Raw genomic sequence first — 19,332 nt, forward strand, 5'->3', positions numbered from 1 at the left:
ATCAAATCCTTAAGACAGAGAAATTAAATGTAAGCATGAATGCAAAGCTTTCCTGTGTTTCTTTGTAAACATTGTATTGATAATTGTAAACGTCTGAAGAATAAACAATTGTGAATGGACAAACTACAAAATGACACAACTTCAAACAGCCAAAGTGTGTGTCTACACTTTCAAATGTAAGTTTTGGTATTGGCAAATACTGATATGTGCTTTCATTGGTTAGGCTCTGCGAAAATAAAAAGGGTTTTTAATCGCAAGACCACATCTTTCCATTTCTGAACACGCAGCTCAACTCATTCCCTTGTATTTTGACTGTTCAGATATCTGTATCCGCAGGTTGACAATAGGAGCGGCTCTTTCCAAGAATTAAAAAACAAACACAGATTGAATTCCACTGGAGTGAAGATGTCAGACGCTCCTCTTAAAAAGCCACTATGCTGTTTGTGGCCATCCAGCCATACAGTGTAAGAGGCTTTTGGAAAAGACAAACTCTTGTTTTATTGTCGGCTGTACTTACAGGAGCTCCGTGGCTTCAATTGAAACATCCCATGCTTTTATCGGTTTCTTTTCCCGGGGTGTCGCAGATCCTCCATCATCTCCCATTTGTTGTTCTTCACTGCACACATTGTCCGCCTGCACTCTTTCATTTCTGATTTCACTGTGCTTCAACTGTTTCACTCTCTCTTCTCTTTCCTCCCCCTTTCTGATCTCCTTCTCTTTCATGTGAGACAATTCCAATTTCACATCTTATACACCTTCAATAGCACAAATCCCATTAAGAATTGAGTACTAAAATTACCAGAGGATGCAATAGCTAAAATTGTGTTCCATAATCCAAGCAGTTGATATAGACGCAGGGATAGGAGAACGGAAGGAAAAGCGTTTAATTTTTTCATCCCATTTACTCAATTGTTTCCCTCCAAACACACACACTGGCCTCTGTTACCCACCTCGTGAATAATGCATTTATTGTTTTATTTATAGGTGTGTGTCATCATTTTATATAATGATCTGTGGCGTGTATTGAGACCCACACATGTGGAATTAAAACAGATGTACAGGTGTGTGTGTGTGTTTGTTTGTCTGTGTTTGTGTGTGTTTGTGTGTAGTGGGGCTGCCAGGAGAAGTGGATATACTCTTAATCTTTGCTGTCATTTTTTTAAGCGCTCCAGTCCAACTATGGATAAATGGCTGACGTTATTGACGGTGACATGTAAAACTACTAACTGCTGCTCCTTGATTTAAGTGAGCAAGGCTTATAATAAAATACACATTATTCAAATTTCACTATCTACACCTGCTTAAAGACTGTAGATCCTCACCGACCGGGGATGGGCACGTACGTTAGCGTCCGGCTAACAGCACTGACTCAGCATCACAAGGCTGTTTGTAGTCCCAAAAGAAAAAACCATTAGAGAAGTTTGCTGAATCTTTCCTGTAATTCCATTAATGGAATATTCCAAAAGAAGTCACACTTTCTGAGCTATTACTGAGGTAAAACAAAATGACAGGTAGGCAGCAGGCAATAGTTAAAGCTCCCAGGACGGTAAAATGAAAGTATAACCCACCCTTCTCTGCCTCTGATTGGCTTACCCTGATAATAATAATAATAATTATTATTATTATTATTATTATTATTAATGCATTTATTTGTATAGCACTAGTCTAAACAAGGTTTACAAAGTGCTTCATATACTAAAGGTTTTCAAGAACTTAAACTGCATCGAGAAACCCAGCAGTCCCCACAACATTAATGTGATGTTTCTTTCATTTACACAAATACTTAAAATAAGCATAATAATTCTAACTTACTAACTAGTATCCTGACAAAGCATGCATGGCAAAAGCAGTGTAAGAAAAAAAAAACTGAATAATACGGAGAGGTGATCTAGAAGAGCTCTGTGTGTTTGTGTGTGTGTGTGTGTCAAAGGAGATATACATTTTAAAAAGTCAAGATAAATTCATAGAGATGGAAATATAGTGGAAAAGAAGGGATCTGAAGGATGCTTGTAGGGCATCGGGTGCATTGAAAGTGCGTCGGTGAGGTAAAGTATCTGGGTTTGTGTGCGTGTGCGTGTGCATGTGTGTGTGTGTGTGTGTGTGTGTGTGTGTGTGCACGTGTGTGTGTGTGTGCACGTGCATATGCGTGTGTGTGTGTGCTCACATGTGTAGCAAGGAAACAGGAGAGAGGCCAGACACAAAAACAACAGATAAGCACTTTGGAGCAAGAAATGTGATGGAAGCTCTCACACACACACACAAATCTGTATCATCTCTAAAGTACTTACTGACATCCCCATTAGTGGCTGTACTGGTGGCAGTCAATAGTGCTAACCTTTGGGGCTCTTCACAAACACACACAGACAAACACACACACACACACAAGCACACAAATGACCAACCTTTCAGTCCTTTAACAGTAATGCTCCATAATCATTGTGCTTCCACCTCCATGTGCAGATAAAAACCTTAATGTCATTGCGCATCACAGGCAAACACACACATATACACACATCCTGTTGGTAGAGATAACAACCTAATGCCATCTCTGTCTGGTGATAAAGTTCAAGGAGAGAACTACAGCCAAGCCCCTGAAGTGCCCTTTTAACTGCGCGGGAAAATGGTGGGTAGAGAAATCTGTCTCTCTTACAAAGCGAGCAGGCGTGTGTGCGTGCGTGTGGTCTGAATACAAATACTCACATGCGGCACAACATGGGTGACACCTCCTCGGAGAGAGAGAAGGACCCCACAGCAAAAAAAAATGAATTGTGTTGGTTGGATTGAGTTCAGATTATAAAGCTGCAAAAGGTGTGAGGACAACTGTGCCTCTGCGCTGGCACAAAGGTGTCCACTGAACCCAGTAGTGACAGTTTGATCCCCAGATCCTCCAGTCTACATATTGGAGTATCTGTGAGCAACACATCGAACACGGTTGCTTCACGTTACGTCAGAGACTTGCAGCAAACTGTCCTTGTTCCATGGGTGAGTATGTGAATGAGTGAGAGAGAGGAGGTGTCGTGGAACATCTCAACGAAAAGACGAGATTGTCAGAATTTCTTTTGTCTTGCAAGGTTTGACAACTCCGATGACATATTCTGTCAAAGTAAAATATATATTGTCTTTTGATTGAGTGAAATCAGGTCCAGTCATCGGGGTATCACCTTCACACTCACAGAGAGGCAGCACTAATATGAGGCTGTCCTTCCTAATGCTCACCTTCAACGATATGTGCAGTTCTGTCCCTTCTCTTTAAACAAGGCCTAATGCATTTTAAATTAAAGTCTAGGTGCAGAGAGATTTCAGTATGTGATGTGTTGGTTACTTTCTGGTTTAGTAATGCAGATTTTTGAGTGACATGGTACAAGTGGACCTGCGAGAGTGGTAGATGATTAAATGTAGTCTGCAATGTCTCACAGGCTAAGTGAGGGGAAGAATTTAAGACTCTGTGATCGCCTAATCTGTTACAGCGACCATCTCATATCTGCACTATTCACATCCTATATCTACCCTGTGCCTTTTGACTGCGTACTATGTTGTGTTATTTGTGTTGAGTACCTCATATTTTGCATACTTCTGTGTTTTGTCTACTTATGTGCTTACACCGGGGATTAGAGAAAAACCGCATTTCAATCCCGTCTATTTTCTGTGCATAAATGCTTGAGTGCTCTTCTGCTTCCCCCCCATCACCACTTCTCTTTACGTTTTCTATTAATTTGCTCTTCACATGTTCACCCTTCACACTTAAATCATCCATTTATGTTATCCTTTATCTGTCCTGCCATTTCACCTTGCCCATCTGAATCACTTTCAGACTGACCTCTAATAAGGAACACACAATTTTCAGAGTCGTAAAGATCCGGGCCATGCATGTGAGCATTAAAGGCCCCCTATTATAGAAAGTGAGATTCTTGTGTCTTCTATGTATTACAAGGTCTAGGTGGTAAGTGAATGCCGTGAAAGTCAAAGCACTCAATCCTCAGAGCAATGCACAGGGCTTGTATTTAGAAACTGTGGCTTAAAAGGAGCCGACTAAATTTGTGATGTCACATGGTTACTCACCTCCTTTAACTTTATATTACATGCGTTACTTAACCTCTAAACTTTTGCTCACTTTTCTTTTCTTTACCCTCATCTTCCAAGTTCACCATCCTACTTACTACAAAAATTTTTTACCGATATACCGATTTTCTTTTGTCAGCCATCTTTCCTCAAATCCCCTAAATTTGTCATCGCCTGAACCTCAGTTCCCTCCTGTCCACCTTCTCCCCATCTGTCATTCTATCATGAAGTCCTCCTCTCCATTACACTCCTTCTCCTCCATATATCTCTGGAACTGTCCCACGAAGGTCAGTATATGTTCCTCATGCTCCATCGCCAAAGAAAACACATCACAGGAGAGATGCCCAATTGTGTTTGGGTGCAAATCCAAATGAAGGAAACCTCAGTAAGTCAAAGAACTCAGTCAAACCCCCCCACACCCCAACATGTAAATCACTCTCATTTTATACCTTTCAATTAATTCTGACCACACCTGGCTAACCCACACTGCTCTCTATAGCTGAGTGGGGAAAAAAGTCCAGTTGATGTCAGACTGAGATATTGGCCTTCACATGTCAGAAAGTAAAAGAGGAAGCACGACGGATGAGAGCATATTGAATATCGAACTCCTGTCATATATCTCCATGTTGGAATTTCTCCAGTTTCTGTTCATTTTAAAAGACATTGACATTTAATCAAATGGCCCTTTGACGGAGTAATTCTCCGTGTGAGCGTACTCAGCATGATTAACAATTAAGTCAGCCAGATCATAAATCCCCATCAACGTAAATCAACCGTAGAACAGGAGGATACAAGACACAGATATACAAGAGAAAGATGGAAGTTATATAACAGGGACTTTTAAATAAGATGAGTGGATGCTATTAAATCTGTTTGTTTATTATATCTCAGATTATTATATTATAAAATAATACAATATGATACATGCAGTATGTATCCTGCAGAAATCCCCTCTCGACTGTAATTGACAGGCCACATTTTCTCTCACAATTAAATATTTAATGGCTCTTTGGACCGAAAATGAACGAGAGGCAATTCATTAGAAATCGTGAAAAATTCATGCAGAGGGTGTTGATGGGAAAATACATATTCATCATTGGCAGTGAAGCAGGGCAGCATCACAACATCTGATTTAAGGCTCCACTGGCAGAACGTGGCTGCAAATCCAGACCCGCCTGGGATGATTGTTGAGAATGAATTATACTGAATTCAGATTTGTAGCAAGAGACAAATCTGCACAAGACAAATTTAGACATATAAAATATTTTTTTTAGCTTAACAATACAAGCATGGCACTTTGTTCTGCTCTACCAAAGTCAAGGAGAATATGTTTCCCCGTTGCATCTCAATTATTATTTTCTGTATGATAGTTATGACTATTTGCTGTATAATGATACCTGCTTTAGTTTTTTTATTTGTTTATGTTTATGGTTGTTACAGCTTCATCGTCGCCATGAATAATTACTTTTGTGTTTGGTGTCTATAAGCGATGACGGCCATTTATTTAAATTTAACAATTTTTATGTCTCCACATCTCATCTGTGTTACGTCCATTGAATCAGATTCGATGTGGGAGACGATTGCCCTCTGGCATCGCACTGCAGCAGAAATCAGCAGAGTTGACGATGATTGTGAAATGTGTAATAAAAAAACTCTGAATTAAACTCGCCGGCCCAAATTCCCACCGGTGTCTCCTCCTCTTTGAGTCGGCCATGTTCTCTCTTTCTCCTAATTCACTTCCTGGCTCTGTTGCCTGACTCAAGGCTCAGTACAATCTTTTGAAAAACCATTGCAACAGCTATAATTACTTTATTCATTCAGCAAAACCTGTGAAAGGTTTGGAATATTTTTGAAAGACTGAACTGCTGCTTTTGCCACAAGCCTGTTTGACAAACATTTTAAGCTGTCATTAAAAATGTGGATTTGTATAGGTTTGTATGAAAAGCGAAAGGGACAATCAGTCGCACAGCACCCACACAATCCTTCGAAATGCCAAATTCTCAGGTACAGTAGTAACAACTGTGAAATTGCTCAATTACTGGAGTCTGTTTTCACTGAACAGGATGGAAGGTGAAGCTGCATCTCTCACCCCATCAAATAACGAAGGATAAATTATTCTAAGCAACTAGCCTCTGTGTCAATCCTTGCATTGGGATTCTCTTTGTTATCATCCGTTGAGTCTAGCGTGCAATTTCATGTCCTTCGCTCTGATTTCCACTTGTGACCGAAGCATCTGTAAGTCGCGGTGTAGATATGCGATCTCTCCCTGTAGCTTTGAACACGCAGAGATAAAACATTTGAAAGTCAGCCCTGTTTCAAAGTCAGCACATTCTGCTGGTTGCTGGTTAAATGTCTGCAGACTGACATGTGTAGCTCCAAATTGCTTGTGTTTGTACGACTCTCTGGTAGGTTCGTCAGATTGTTCCAGAGACTTCATTGTGTTTTCTCAGACTTTAGTGTGGCGATCCCTGCGCCGTATTCAGTACAGGGTTGTGTGCTACTTTTTAGAATAAAAACATAGATAGATAGCTGTGAATATAGCGATACGGCAGAAGAAAAAGTACTTCTGAAGCTATGACAACAGCTCACCAACTTTTTAAAACACACCTCGCAGCACAGCCACCCACCCTGACCATAACAACAGCTTTTCATCCACTGAGTAACTTCCTCCTGTTCCAAATGCGTTTTCTTCAGGCTATTAGAACCGTAGAAGAGAGGAGAATATATAACAGTTTCTATTTGAATTGACCTGAGTGCTTAGAAGTCATTTCAAAGTTAAATTATTACCCAGTAATTAGTAATTATGGGTCAGACTAAACCCATTTTTTATTTTGTCGTCAGTTACACACCTGTAAAGTTTAGCGACTCTATTTTGCACAGTTTTGATGCTATTATGGTGACAGATGTGTAAGTACCTGAAAACAGCCTCCAACCACGACAGAAGGTGTCTCCAAGGCCAAATTTCTTCATTACTACACACACACGCGCGCACACACACACACACAAACACACACACACTCACACCACTGTTTCTCCTTGGCTTTAGAGGACATTGCATTGAGTTACTTTTGTTTCCTGAAGACTTACCTTACTTGCATAACCTTAAACTTTACCCGGACGCTAAAACTTGACTGTGTTAACAAATTTAGGTCCAAACAACACAACATGAGTAATAAACAGGCCACAAACACACACACACACACACACACGACCAGACACACACACACACACACACACACAATATGTCGGGTTCATATTGTTGTTGGGGTTAGGTTAAGTGACAGCTCTTGACCATGTCCCTGTTATTTCTCGATCTGTGAGTCAAAGCGCAGACAGATATTATCAGGCATCACTAGGGCAAAAACTTTTGAAGTGGATGCAGTCATATTGAGGGAATATATTATTCAACGTGTTTTATCCAGAATATTTTCCTTCATGTTTCATTTGCGACATCTGTAATCTCTGGAATAATCGCTGACCCGTTTGATGGTCCTTCAAGTGAGAAATGTCAGTTAAAAAGAAAACAGTCCTAGAATGACAGCGTTTTAACATTTTAACGGTTTTGAGATCAAATGGCAAAATTCATGTTTTCTACTTCTTTGCATATATAAAATGACGCCTATGTGCAAATGTGTGTGACAGAGAATGTGAAAAGGAATACTAATTCGGCCTGAATAAATTTTGACTCAGGGTAATGTTATCTATTTTCATGCTACTGCGTGTGGAGCGCAGATAGACAGTTTCTTTCTTTTTCATATCAGCATCATATAGATACAAATGAAATCAGGTTTCTTCCAGATTCATATGAAAAGGCTGATCAGTCATGTACTCTCTTACTTTAACCTTGTTATAAACACTTCAGGTTACACTGGTTAGTGGCATAATCTACTTGTACCATATATCACTACTGCAGAAAGATCATTGTCACCATGTGTGGGATTAATACATAATTAATGGTTAGATTGTGAATATATATGACTTTATTATGAACTATATTATAGGAATATAAATATATCATCTTACTTCACATGGGATCCGTTTGTATTGCCTCATGTTTTAGTAAGCAAGCATTACAGACATTTTTCACCCATGAGAAAATGTCATAGCAACAACTGTAAGGAGATCTATCCTCTTGAATTCATTATGGTATCGGTCCTTTAAGAGCTGACTTAGTCCAGGAAAGACGTCCATAACTCATGAAAAGTAATATTTTTAATAAGACAGAGGTCCCAAGGCAAAAACCTACTTTGCTACTCTGTCTACTTGCAGTGGGTGGAATAGAGAGATGTACCGGCAAGATACCCTGTTGGCAGTGACTGGTACATTCACCCACGTGCACTCGACTGAAAAAAGGCAAGCAGGGAAATGTTAAATAATGCAGAAAACTGAATGGGCCTCTTGGTTATGAGAATAGATCGGTGTGCTTGTGTGGGGAAACGCATAGACGCACAAGGTGGAAGACATTCTAATGAGAATCCAGCAGATGTTGAGCTGGCCTTTTTTGGTGCTGGGCTCACATTACAAAAGGGATACAAAGCACAGGAAGGCAAGGACAGAGATTAAAACATAAGTCACTACGAGAGAGAGGTGATCCAACAGACCCACAATAACCCCAATCTAACATCTGAATATCACATGTTGGTTATTAACCCAGTCTTACTAACACTTTTGCTAATGAGGACTTGGAGGTGCAAAGTCTGTTGTCAATCTGTCAATTCAACATTATCTGTGTTGTGGATTCAGATCATCAGACTGTTTATGAAGATGGATGCCATGACAGCCGAAGGGCCTCAATCGCCTCCTGGCAGATGGCTGCAGTATCAGTCATAGACCCTGTCTCCTCCATGTTAGTGGATAGGACATGGGTCAAACTAAAAAGTCAGGTCAAATACATTTTTGTCAAAGATAGTATCTGTCGTGATAGATAGTTCTAATCTCTCTGATGTATGTTCAAGTAAGTCTAGTTTTAAGAAGTTATTTGATACGATTACAGGTGAAATGTCAGGATTGGTCGGACCTCAACATAGCAGCTTCACTCCATGATGATTACGGTGCAGACCCAGGCTCCAAAATGTTTAAGATGGCAGCGTTACTATCGTTGATATTTTGGGCTTTGTTTATGGACAGTGAGAGGAAGTGGAGACTTGTCGTCCATCTTTATTTAACTACATTACTAATCCATCCTAGACGTGGTGAACTTTTGCAATTGGCAAATGAATAAGAGCCAGTGGGCTGATCACCACATTTAGCTTTAAGCTCATTGCCCCTATATTTGTATCTGTGTTCATCTGAAGAATATGTTGTCCCCTATGTGGTCTATCTCACTTTGCTCTACTTAGTGTGGGCAATTACAGAGGCTGCACACAGTATCAGAGTATCTTGACAAATAAGAGTTGTGCAAGGAAACAATTGTTCGACAATCTAAATCAATTTAAAGTTTAAAACACAAAACCTACTTGGTAAATGTTATAAGTAAAGTCACATTTAGGCAACTCCTTGCATTTCCTCAATTGTGTTCTATCCTCTAACCACTCTCTGCCATATATCTCATGTCCCCGTCTCACGTCCTTCTACCCACTGACACAATGTTGGCACAGCTCTCAGTTGGTATCTACCATCAGTCCCTAATGCATCTGGATGGGAGGTGCACTCTGTGACAAATGACCTCACAAATAACTCTGATAGAGGAAAAAACAGGTTCCCAGTAATCTGTGTCTGTCCCCACATGTCCCTCCACCAGCCTGCGTCTTAGTCCTTGTATCCATGCCTCTCTCCTTTACCCCTCCTCACCAGCTTGCCAGGGAGAGAGAGCGAGAGAGAGAGAAAGAAAGAGGGAGAGATGCGATCATCAATCTTATCCACCAATCTTTCGCATCTCCCGACACTTCATCTCAGAAACCCCCTCTCCACTTGATGTCTGACTAAATTAGATTAAAAGACTTCTTTGTCAACCTTCCCGAAGGAGAGAGGAACTCTTTCGCTCACACACTCAAATGGAGGCCGACACTTCTTATATTGTGTAATAGCTAAACCAATTTTCCCCATCTACTGTGAATCAAATCTCATAAAACAACTGAATGAGTGTTTCTGAATATTTCGGGCCCTTTGCACAGCTTTATTTAATCAGAGGCCTTATTCTCTATTCCAAACCAATCATCCCTCTTTGTTTTTGGGGCTCAGCGAGGTAAATCAAGTGTGAAGGGACGGAGAAGATCCAACTTAGACTGACCCTGCCACTAAAATGTGGTTAGAGAAAACACACAGTATTGTTTTTAAATTGTTTTTAATGTGTGTCTGATCCACTCTTTTTTTATTTTGCCACATTTTTATGAAGATAATAGACAACATTAGCTGCTGAGAAAGCGGAAAGCGAAGAGGAAACATTAAAACCGCTTCTCACTCTTTGTTTTATAGGTCGACACATTGGTTCAACAACAATCCTCTGAATTTAATCCAGCGTGCAGTTTAGTTTGGGACAAGTTTTAATGGGATAACAAAATATGCGTTTTGATTATTCAACGAACACCTAAACAAAACCCTGAGGCCATGGATGTTATGTTTTCATCTGTTTCATCTTGTTTGTTTGTTAGCAGGACTACAATGGGACTTGGAAGGATGCAGCATGGATCACGGAAGAACCCGTGAAATGCTGTTGGAGGTCTGGATCAGTGGACGGATGCAGGATCTTTTTTGTATTTTGGGGCAAGGGGCGATTTTGTAAATCTCGAAAAGAAACGATACAAAGATCTTGATGAGACAAATCGGAGACTGATTTGTATGCGTGTGAGCAATTTGGTGCGGATGTCTTGAATTTAAAATTTGACTCTTGGGCCTTGGCGGACACATGAGCTCTCACTTCCATTGTATTTGTTAGTGGGTTCGTTTCGGTGTCTCTCTGCTCTCCAGTGGTCACAAGTCACTTAAAGCCAGGTTTAAGATTTCCTCCGTGTGATCGAAGAGTGTGAAACCTTGAGACACTCCGTCATAGTCCTGTGACCAGCGCGGTGTACTCGCTCCAGTGTGTCTCCACACTCACAAGGCCATAAGACTGCACACAAATACTGACACTAACGCACTCACAGACACACAATAACACCCCATCTATCACCCCCCCCACCCCCTCCCTGTTACGTCTCCAACCAAATTAGATTGTGATTGCTCTTTCCGAGGTCACTTTTAATTAAACTGAGATGAGGACATGACACACGGGATTAAGCCCATCCTACCACTTCAAATTCTGAATTCATAACTAATGCCGGGGCCTATTGCTGTCAGCCATGACCTCCACATCATTTATGTTGAAGAGCACAAGGAAGAACCCTAATTGTCTTCTTCCGCAGAGATAAAGAGCACGAGGGGGTATAGTATGTATATATTTAAGGAGGTTGAGCTGTATACCTTGTCTGTGACCATATACGGTAAATCAATACTGACTGGACCACATACACAGAGAGAGGAACAGACAGGGGGTGTTGACGGTAACAAGCACCGTGTCTCAGGCTGAGTAAAGGTGCAAATTTATGACTCTAACGGCCTCATCTGACACAGCGACCATCTCAAAAGACAGATCAATCACGTAGCAGGAGGTGAGCTCCACTGAGAATAAAACAAAGGTTTCTGACATTTGATTTGATTAAAGAGATTCGTAAAATCTAATCTTGTGGCATTTATGACCAAATACTGGTCTCGTGGGGGGAACAGGAGCTGGGAGGAGCTGAGAGAATCTGAGAAATACGTGCCTGTGTGCTATGTAATTAAGGGTCATGCCATGTTCAGGGAGTCATTTAGCTGATCTTTAAAATTTGTAGAGATGAACATATGGCACGGTGAAGCATAAATCTTCCAGAATACCTTGAATACTTCAAATACACTTGAAAGTGAGTATAATGATGATGTATTCGTGGAGTTTGCATGTTCTCTGCATTGTTTTTTTCCTCCAGCTTCCTTCAACAGTCCAAGGACATGCAGGTTGGGGTTAGGTTATAACATGGGTGTGATGGGAAAATGGTTGTTTGTCTCTATTTGTACAGTTTTCAGATGTGAACTACGGAAAAACTCTGGGTCCGAGGTTTGCCTTTCACATATCGAATGTTAGAAACGTCATCAATGTGAACCACTTCATTGCAATGAATCCTCATGAGATTGCCCTGCTGTCTTCTCAGATACGCTCGACATTATCCAGAGTTTCACTAGGGGGCTGACAGGATAAACTCTAAAGAACGTCCGCAGCAAGTGTCTCAGACTTTTGCGTTTCACATATAACCACTATGGATCATTTCAGGAGATCATCGGGCGTTCGGTGCACGTCTGAAAGCAGCTTTTATGACATCCCTGCAACACGCTGGGGACCCGCTCAGGATGTAATCTGCCTCTTGCCCAATGTCAGCTGGGACTTGCTCCAGATTCCCCATGTCTCTTTAAGGATAAGAGGTATCGCTAATGGAGAGATCATGATGTGTTCAACAGGGTAGTGTAGCTGTAGTAAATTGAGTTTACGTTAATATTCATTTGATACAATATTTAAATCTTGATAAAAGGCGATTCTGCTGTTTGCTAGGATTTCAGGCATAGTCGACAGAGTCCATGGCTTCTGCTTCCCACTGGACATGCTGCTTTGGATGTTTTACCAAAAAACGAAAAGAAAAAAAATCCATTCCTGATTGATTCCAGTCCAGGAGGAGCTGTACTGACCTACACAACTATTTTCTATTTCTGCATCAAAGTCTTCAGATCGGCAAAACAGTCTAACATCTCTATAGAAGCGGCTGTGAGCAAAGCTTGAACTACTGTTACCAGTGTTTTCCATTTACATTATCGACCGGAAAAAAGAGACGTGGGACGAAGAAAACCTTCTTTCCTTACCTCAGTGATAAAAGCCTTGGCAGTGGCTGGGCTCATGAACAGCACGGCTCTGCGTAGTGTATCCCTGTATCGATGCAGCTCATCCACACGCATTGTTCTGAACAGGCTTGTGATCATCATGTTGATATTAGATTCCACCTTCTGCAGGGAGACGTCCATTCCCTGCTGAGAGGTCCGGTCCAGGAAATCCTCGATCCCACGGATATCTGGAGGAAGACAGATGGAGATACAAATGGGATTTTAGATTTGGCTCCACACACAAAGTCTTTTGGAGATATTACACTCCAAACATTATTTCCGGCAGGCGGAGATAATTCTAATGTTAAAACCTTCACTGTGACTTTACATTGTAATCTCTGCACTAGCTGATTTGTTATCTCTCTATATGAATAGGTTCAGTAAATATCTCAGTTCATGAGCTTTTACTGGAGGTGATTCTTTGCTATCAGTGCCTTGGCATCACTTAAACGTTATCCTTTGTGTTTATCTGGGACACAGCTTGTGTTGTCAGCACAAAGCTAGAAACTTGAAGATAAAGAAGTATTTTGTAGACGTGCAACCTCACACACGGAGACGTTAACCGGGAGCATTGATGCATATACATCAGTAGCAAAAGACAAACATTATGGTTTAAGTTGTTTCTTTGGTTGGAATGGAGACATTTTATAACATCCTGAAATAGAGTCAATTGATTATAGCCTTTGAATTGTGGGCTTGTAATTTTTCCATCTGGAGGTGAGAGCCGTAAGATGAATAAAGTTGGGTTTTAAATAAACTCATATACAATTTTCAAAGGGAAATTATGAATTGAGTACTGTTCGGATTTCCACACAAAGTATTCAGTCGTGATTGTGATGAAGGTATTATTCAAGTGCGGATATAATTCAAATAATTGTTGCAAAGATTTCTTGCCATATATTTCCAATAACATATATCCTTTTTATTTCACATTTCTCGTTTAGTTTCCTCAAGCATCTATTTAAGGCCTGTATTTTTCTGTACAAGCTTCTCCTCGGTCAAATCATTTGATAATCTAAAACTGCTCTACCTGCTACAGTGATTACATTCAGCTTCATCTACAGCTAATCCCAAATACTATGGATCGATTCTGACCCACAAGAACTGTCTAGACAAAGATAAGCTGACTCATCTCAATAAAAATAACTTCATGATTGAGATTTCTGTCCCTCAGTGACCGGAAAACATTGACTACAAAGGGATTCATTTGAAGCATCTGTCCTCTGAACTGCTAATCGTCTGCCAAAAAAAACCTCTTCATTTTGCAGGTTGGGTTGAAGAATTAATAAACTTATAATGATTAGCCTAGGGCCCAAAAAGTCCTGTAAAACTTTCGTCGTGCTGCATATTCTGTTATGTGCATTGAGGACAAAGCCCAAATAGGGAGCAGTTTTGCTGAATCTAATGTACGTTCCCACTGGGATCCTGAGAGCAGAAATAGCTTGTGACACTGTTAAGATTTTCAATTAACTCGCCAAACCAGCATAATTATCTCTATTAAGGGTTATTTTTGTATGATAACAAAACCAGGATGCTGGTGTCAGTACTTGTACTGCAGAGACCGGTCCATACCTAATGAGCTACATTGCAGGTCAAGGTAATCCTAATTAAGGCACTTTGGTTGAGACCGCTGTTAATGATGTCAATGATGTGCGTGAGTGTGTGCGCGTAGCTATGAAAATCAACTACCTAATGATGTATTTGATATGGAAAACTAATGACACTGTCGTCATTTCCAGTGTCATAGCTAAGCAATTAACAGGATTGATTAGACTTGTTAAGGGCCAAAGGGCTTGGGCGACAGTGGGATTTCATCAATGCCAAATTCTGGAGGTTTAACAACATATTAAGAGGAAACACGCCAGGCAACAGCTTTGATTCAGAAAGAAATTAATTCAAAAAAGAAGACACCCACGCACACAACCCAGTGCACGCAGATGAAACTGGTTTTAAGAATATCAAGCAGACTGGGAGTTCAGAAGGTTCAGGAAGGACAGCGAAGGGTCTTTCGGAGAGATGTCACATTAACAACTTTTTTCACACTGAAACATTTCTCGAGGATGCTGTCAGTCTTTTAGCGACAACATAACGATGTAGCAGGACGAACATGGCAGTGAAGTGATAATAGCTTGAGGTGTAAAGTTGTTATAGAAACACTATGGACATAAACGGATGAAGGTGCTGAACAGCCTATGATGCGTGTGATGCCGTGTTAGCCCAACACATCTCTGCACTGCTGTGTGGCTCACGGATCTACAGTCATGGTTTGTCTGCTAATTGTGATGTAGTTGTTGTTGTTGTTGTATCCCTTTGAGTACCTGTGCTTGTGTGTGATGAGTAAACAGAGACATCAGGATCTTGAATGGCCAAACAACAGTGCTCTAATCTGTCCAGCAGCACACAGGTAGCAAGCGATTAAAACGTAATTGGTATTATTAATTATCAGAAATAATAATGTGGAGTAATAATAGTAATTACTTCAAAATGTATAATAAGAGACAAGACAAAAAACATTCCATCAAGCAGTCGATACTGACTGATTAACAATATGTGTGTGGAGTCTTCATTTACTGCCGGAACACAAAAGCACTCGACAGTTGACAACTAAGGTTTATTTAAAAGATATTTAACCCTGTGCTTTAGTTTATCATGCTTGTGTTCCAATACAATAAAGAGCTTCAATAAGCACGAGAGCAAACACAGCAACAGAGATGTATGATTGCGGACATGCACCTACACAAACAAGATTTAAGCTCAGCTCACAATTCTTAAATATCCATATTCATGCTGTCACAGCCATTGTAATATATAATCAACTGTGCAAAGCTACACACACATTTTATACGGATTTATGATCTCGGTGGTTAAAAATAAGTCTACGTAAATCAACAGAATCGAAAAGCATTTGTCAACAAATCAAAAAGAAATCAAACAATGTAGAGACCTCTCTGGATGGCATTTAAGTAGCTTATTCTCAGGCATGCCATGCTTGTTTTACTAATTGCTTAGTGCCAGTACAGTTTGCACCAACACGTGTTAACCAATACATAACAGTGTTTGAACTGTTTCGATGCTTTATGCAAGTTCTGCCTTTTTTTCCTTGGCTGTATTTTAGGCCTCTTCATCACCGTGTAGCTTTTAGTCGGCCTGTCAGCTCTTCTCTCCATCTGTGTGCTTGCCTTAGTGACTGACTGAAGGGTCAGTCCTGCTGCATTTGCCATCATCAATCCTTTCTCCACCCTGGCTTATAGTGCAGGTTGTGTGTCTAATGCATTTACCTTGCTCCACTGTTTGAGCAGCTTAGAAAACAAACCCCACAGCCCTGCTCCCTTCAGCTCACTCAAACTCACTGCGATAAAAAAAAACAGTACATTTGTAAAGAATTTCTGTCATATTAGTTACTGTGATTTAGGACGATGTCGGATATTCGTTCATGCAGTCGAGGCTATAAACAATTGTGTAATACACTGCAGTTTGCATCATAAAAAAAACAGTTAATTTAACAAATAATCTTCATGTTTAACAGTGCGAAACAGTTGTATCATTAATTATAATAAACTGCAAAAGTAAGACGTGCCTAGAGATGTAACTAGTGACGGGAGCTGGAGAATAACGGCGACATGCGACTTTAAACTATCGATTTATCACTGTCCAATTTTACACATTAATGGTCAAATACTCCTTCAAGTTCGGTTGATTTTGCCGCTGTTCAAAGTCGGAGGCTTGAACGTGAGGTCCCCCACCGCTGAGCGGATCATTGACTGTCAGCCGCTCTCCATCAAGGAGCGTCAGGACACCATGGCGGGTAAAGCGACAGGTACAATTCTCAGCGACCTTGCCCACCCAGGCAGCCATCTGTTTAAGAAACATTCCTTCAGGAGACAGTACCGGTCCATTAACACCATGATCACCCATCACCTCCACAGCTTTTTCCCCGAGCACTGTCACCTCTCTCAACCACTCCCCCGAGTCTCCGATGCAAAGACACTGTGCATCCCCTCAGTCCCAGCCCTCTTCGTCCTCATCTAATATGGATGAGTGTATTACCGCTGCCATGCTATTCCCCTTCAGCTAAGTGTTTTTTGCAACATTTTCTAAAACTTTCCGAGAGTCTGTTTGACCCTGATTCACTTCAGGTTTTGTTCACTATAGCTGCGTTTTCAACTTTCCCTGGGAACAAGTGACCTTTGCTGGAGCTCCACTGTCTCCACTGCAGTAGCCAGGGTCCAATTTAAGTTCCAGGGGAAATCCGACTCAGTAAACCTAAAAATCTCTGCTCAGGTGGTCGTACAGCACAGGAACTGTTGGGTTGAGGCTTGCAGTGTTTTGATTGGTCGAGTATTCAGTTCAACATCAGGAGATGCTGCTATCGCTTTGCATATTTTCCAGTAAAGGATACAGATCTCAGCAGACCGGCACTCTTGCCCTCAGTATACATAAGTTGCAAATGATAGCGTATTCCGGACAACCAACAGATACCGTAGTACAAATTCTGTTTATATTCTGTCTGTGATTGAACCATAACCCAATCAAATGATTTCTGTAATAGGAAATGATTTGATAAAGCGTTAGTCTTCTGTATTCTGTACAGCTTTTTTTGTAGATATCGGTTGTAATTTATTCTATTGTATTGTATTTTATTGTATTCAAATATACCTGTTGCTATGACGACTTAATTTCCCTTCGGGGATGAATAAAGTAATCTATCTATCTATCTAATCGGCTAATTTGCCTTATCTCCCCTTGGCTTGAGACTGCAGTGAAAAGTGATTGTACAAAAACCTTATTGTTCCCTGTAAAGAGTTCTGGGTACATTTGGTTGAAATGTTTTCTTAGTTCAGTAACCTAATCAAGCTGTAGGATAAGATGCCACCTTTCCTTTAACTTCATCCACGCTGTGTAGTGATGAATTTGTTCACTTTGTTTTCGCTGCTGCTCTTAGTAGAGAACATGAAGACTTACATGATATGAGAGTTTCTTTTGATAAAAGTGCTCCATCACTGGTGATGGGAATACCGATTGCCTTCCTGGAGTACCTTCCATCACCTTTCAAAATGCCAACATCGCTTTTCAAACTTTATAAAAGTGAATGTGGCATTTTGCGAAGAAAACTCAATCAGCTTGCACGTTTTCCATAATATCTTATAAAACAGGGTTGATTTTTAAGGTTGTTAAGGTCTCTCTCTGTGTGTGTGTCTCTTTTCCCCATTCGTCAGGTTTCACTTCTCTCCCATCTATCCTCCAAGTCCCTGGCTCAGAGTGAAAGCTAGAGTTAATGTAGTGTAGCAGCCAACAGCACGGAGGGATTGCACCTGCATGTACCGACCAGCTCAGTGGTCCTCTGTCTGCGTTAAGAAATCTCAACCACCTCCTCCCCTGCTTGCTTTCCTCTCATCTTTCTCTCTTCCCTTGGCTATCCATCTGAAACCTCCCTCGGTTTCCCTTGTTTGCTTTCTGTTCTATCAAGATGAATCTAATTTGGGAGTGTGTTCAGTCCAAGGTTTTATTCCACTGTGAGGCACAGACTCTGTTTGAAGTGTAAGGTCCGTCAATTCCACGCAGGAGACGAGCATTTGCATCCAACTTCAAGCCAGTGCTGGTTTCTTTTAACTCTGCATCAGACTAAACATTATCTTTCACTTACTTTAACCACTTAGTTTTCTAGCGTTAATAATGCATTTCTAATCGTTAGTTGTTGATGGTAGAATATTATTTGCAACTTGTCGTTCAAGTGATGTTTTTGTGCTCAGCATGAAAATATCACAATAGTAAGCCATGAAAGAGAAGATACTCATGCTGGTCAAGACAATGCACAGGTCATTTTGCACCCTCTATGGGAAAAAAATGTTTTTCTGGATTCTGCACTGACAACAGTACTTTAGAGGGAGGACAGCAGAGGAGGAGAAAACGACTTCAAGGCCAAAGAGGGAAGCAGAATAACAATGCAATTTCAACAGATAGTAGCACATGGCAGTGTTTTATAGTGAAGACAGTCCTTGTTTTATTTCCTCGCGTGTTTCCTCTCAGGGATTTAACTTTTTCCCTAAAAACCTTGAGTTTCATAATGTCATAATTGCAAGTTATCTTTATAAGGGCACATCCCAACTAAAACTTTAGATTTGATTGCCTTACATTGTCACAACTAAGCTTAATTATTGGGAAAGCATAACAGAAAGGTAAATATATACAAATGCAAACACAAAACATTTTATTGCAACTGCCTCTCACCTATCTCCACCCTGCTCTGCTGTTAGCCCAACATCACTATCTCGTTGCTTTGTCAAATGCACTTGTCTTTACCTCTGGCTATCTTTAACCCTGCCCCAGGCGTTTCATTGTTGTATAGCTCAAAGGCAGTGGTTCCTGAAATATTGATTTGAGCCTCAAACTGGA

The 19,332-nt window shown here is 40.7% G+C and overlaps 1 protein-coding gene across 1 annotated transcript in view; it reads right to left on the bottom strand.

Moving 5' to 3' along the window:
* grid2 (glutamate receptor, ionotropic, delta 2) overlaps nt 1-19,332 on the bottom strand; it is a 423,119-nt gene that overhangs the window by 155,898 nt on the left and 247,889 nt on the right. The window contains exon 4 of the mRNA XM_053421456.1: nt 12,922-13,127. Within this exon, the coding sequence (XP_053277431.1) occupies nt 12,922-13,127 (206 nt within the window). The remainder of the gene's footprint in view (nt 1-12,921; nt 13,128-19,332) is intronic.

This window comes from Pleuronectes platessa, chromosome 4 (genome assembly GCF_947347685.1).
Source record: "Pleuronectes platessa chromosome 4, fPlePla1.1, whole genome shotgun sequence".
In the NCBI taxonomy this organism is placed as follows: domain Eukaryota; kingdom Metazoa; phylum Chordata; class Actinopteri; order Pleuronectiformes; family Pleuronectidae; genus Pleuronectes; species Pleuronectes platessa.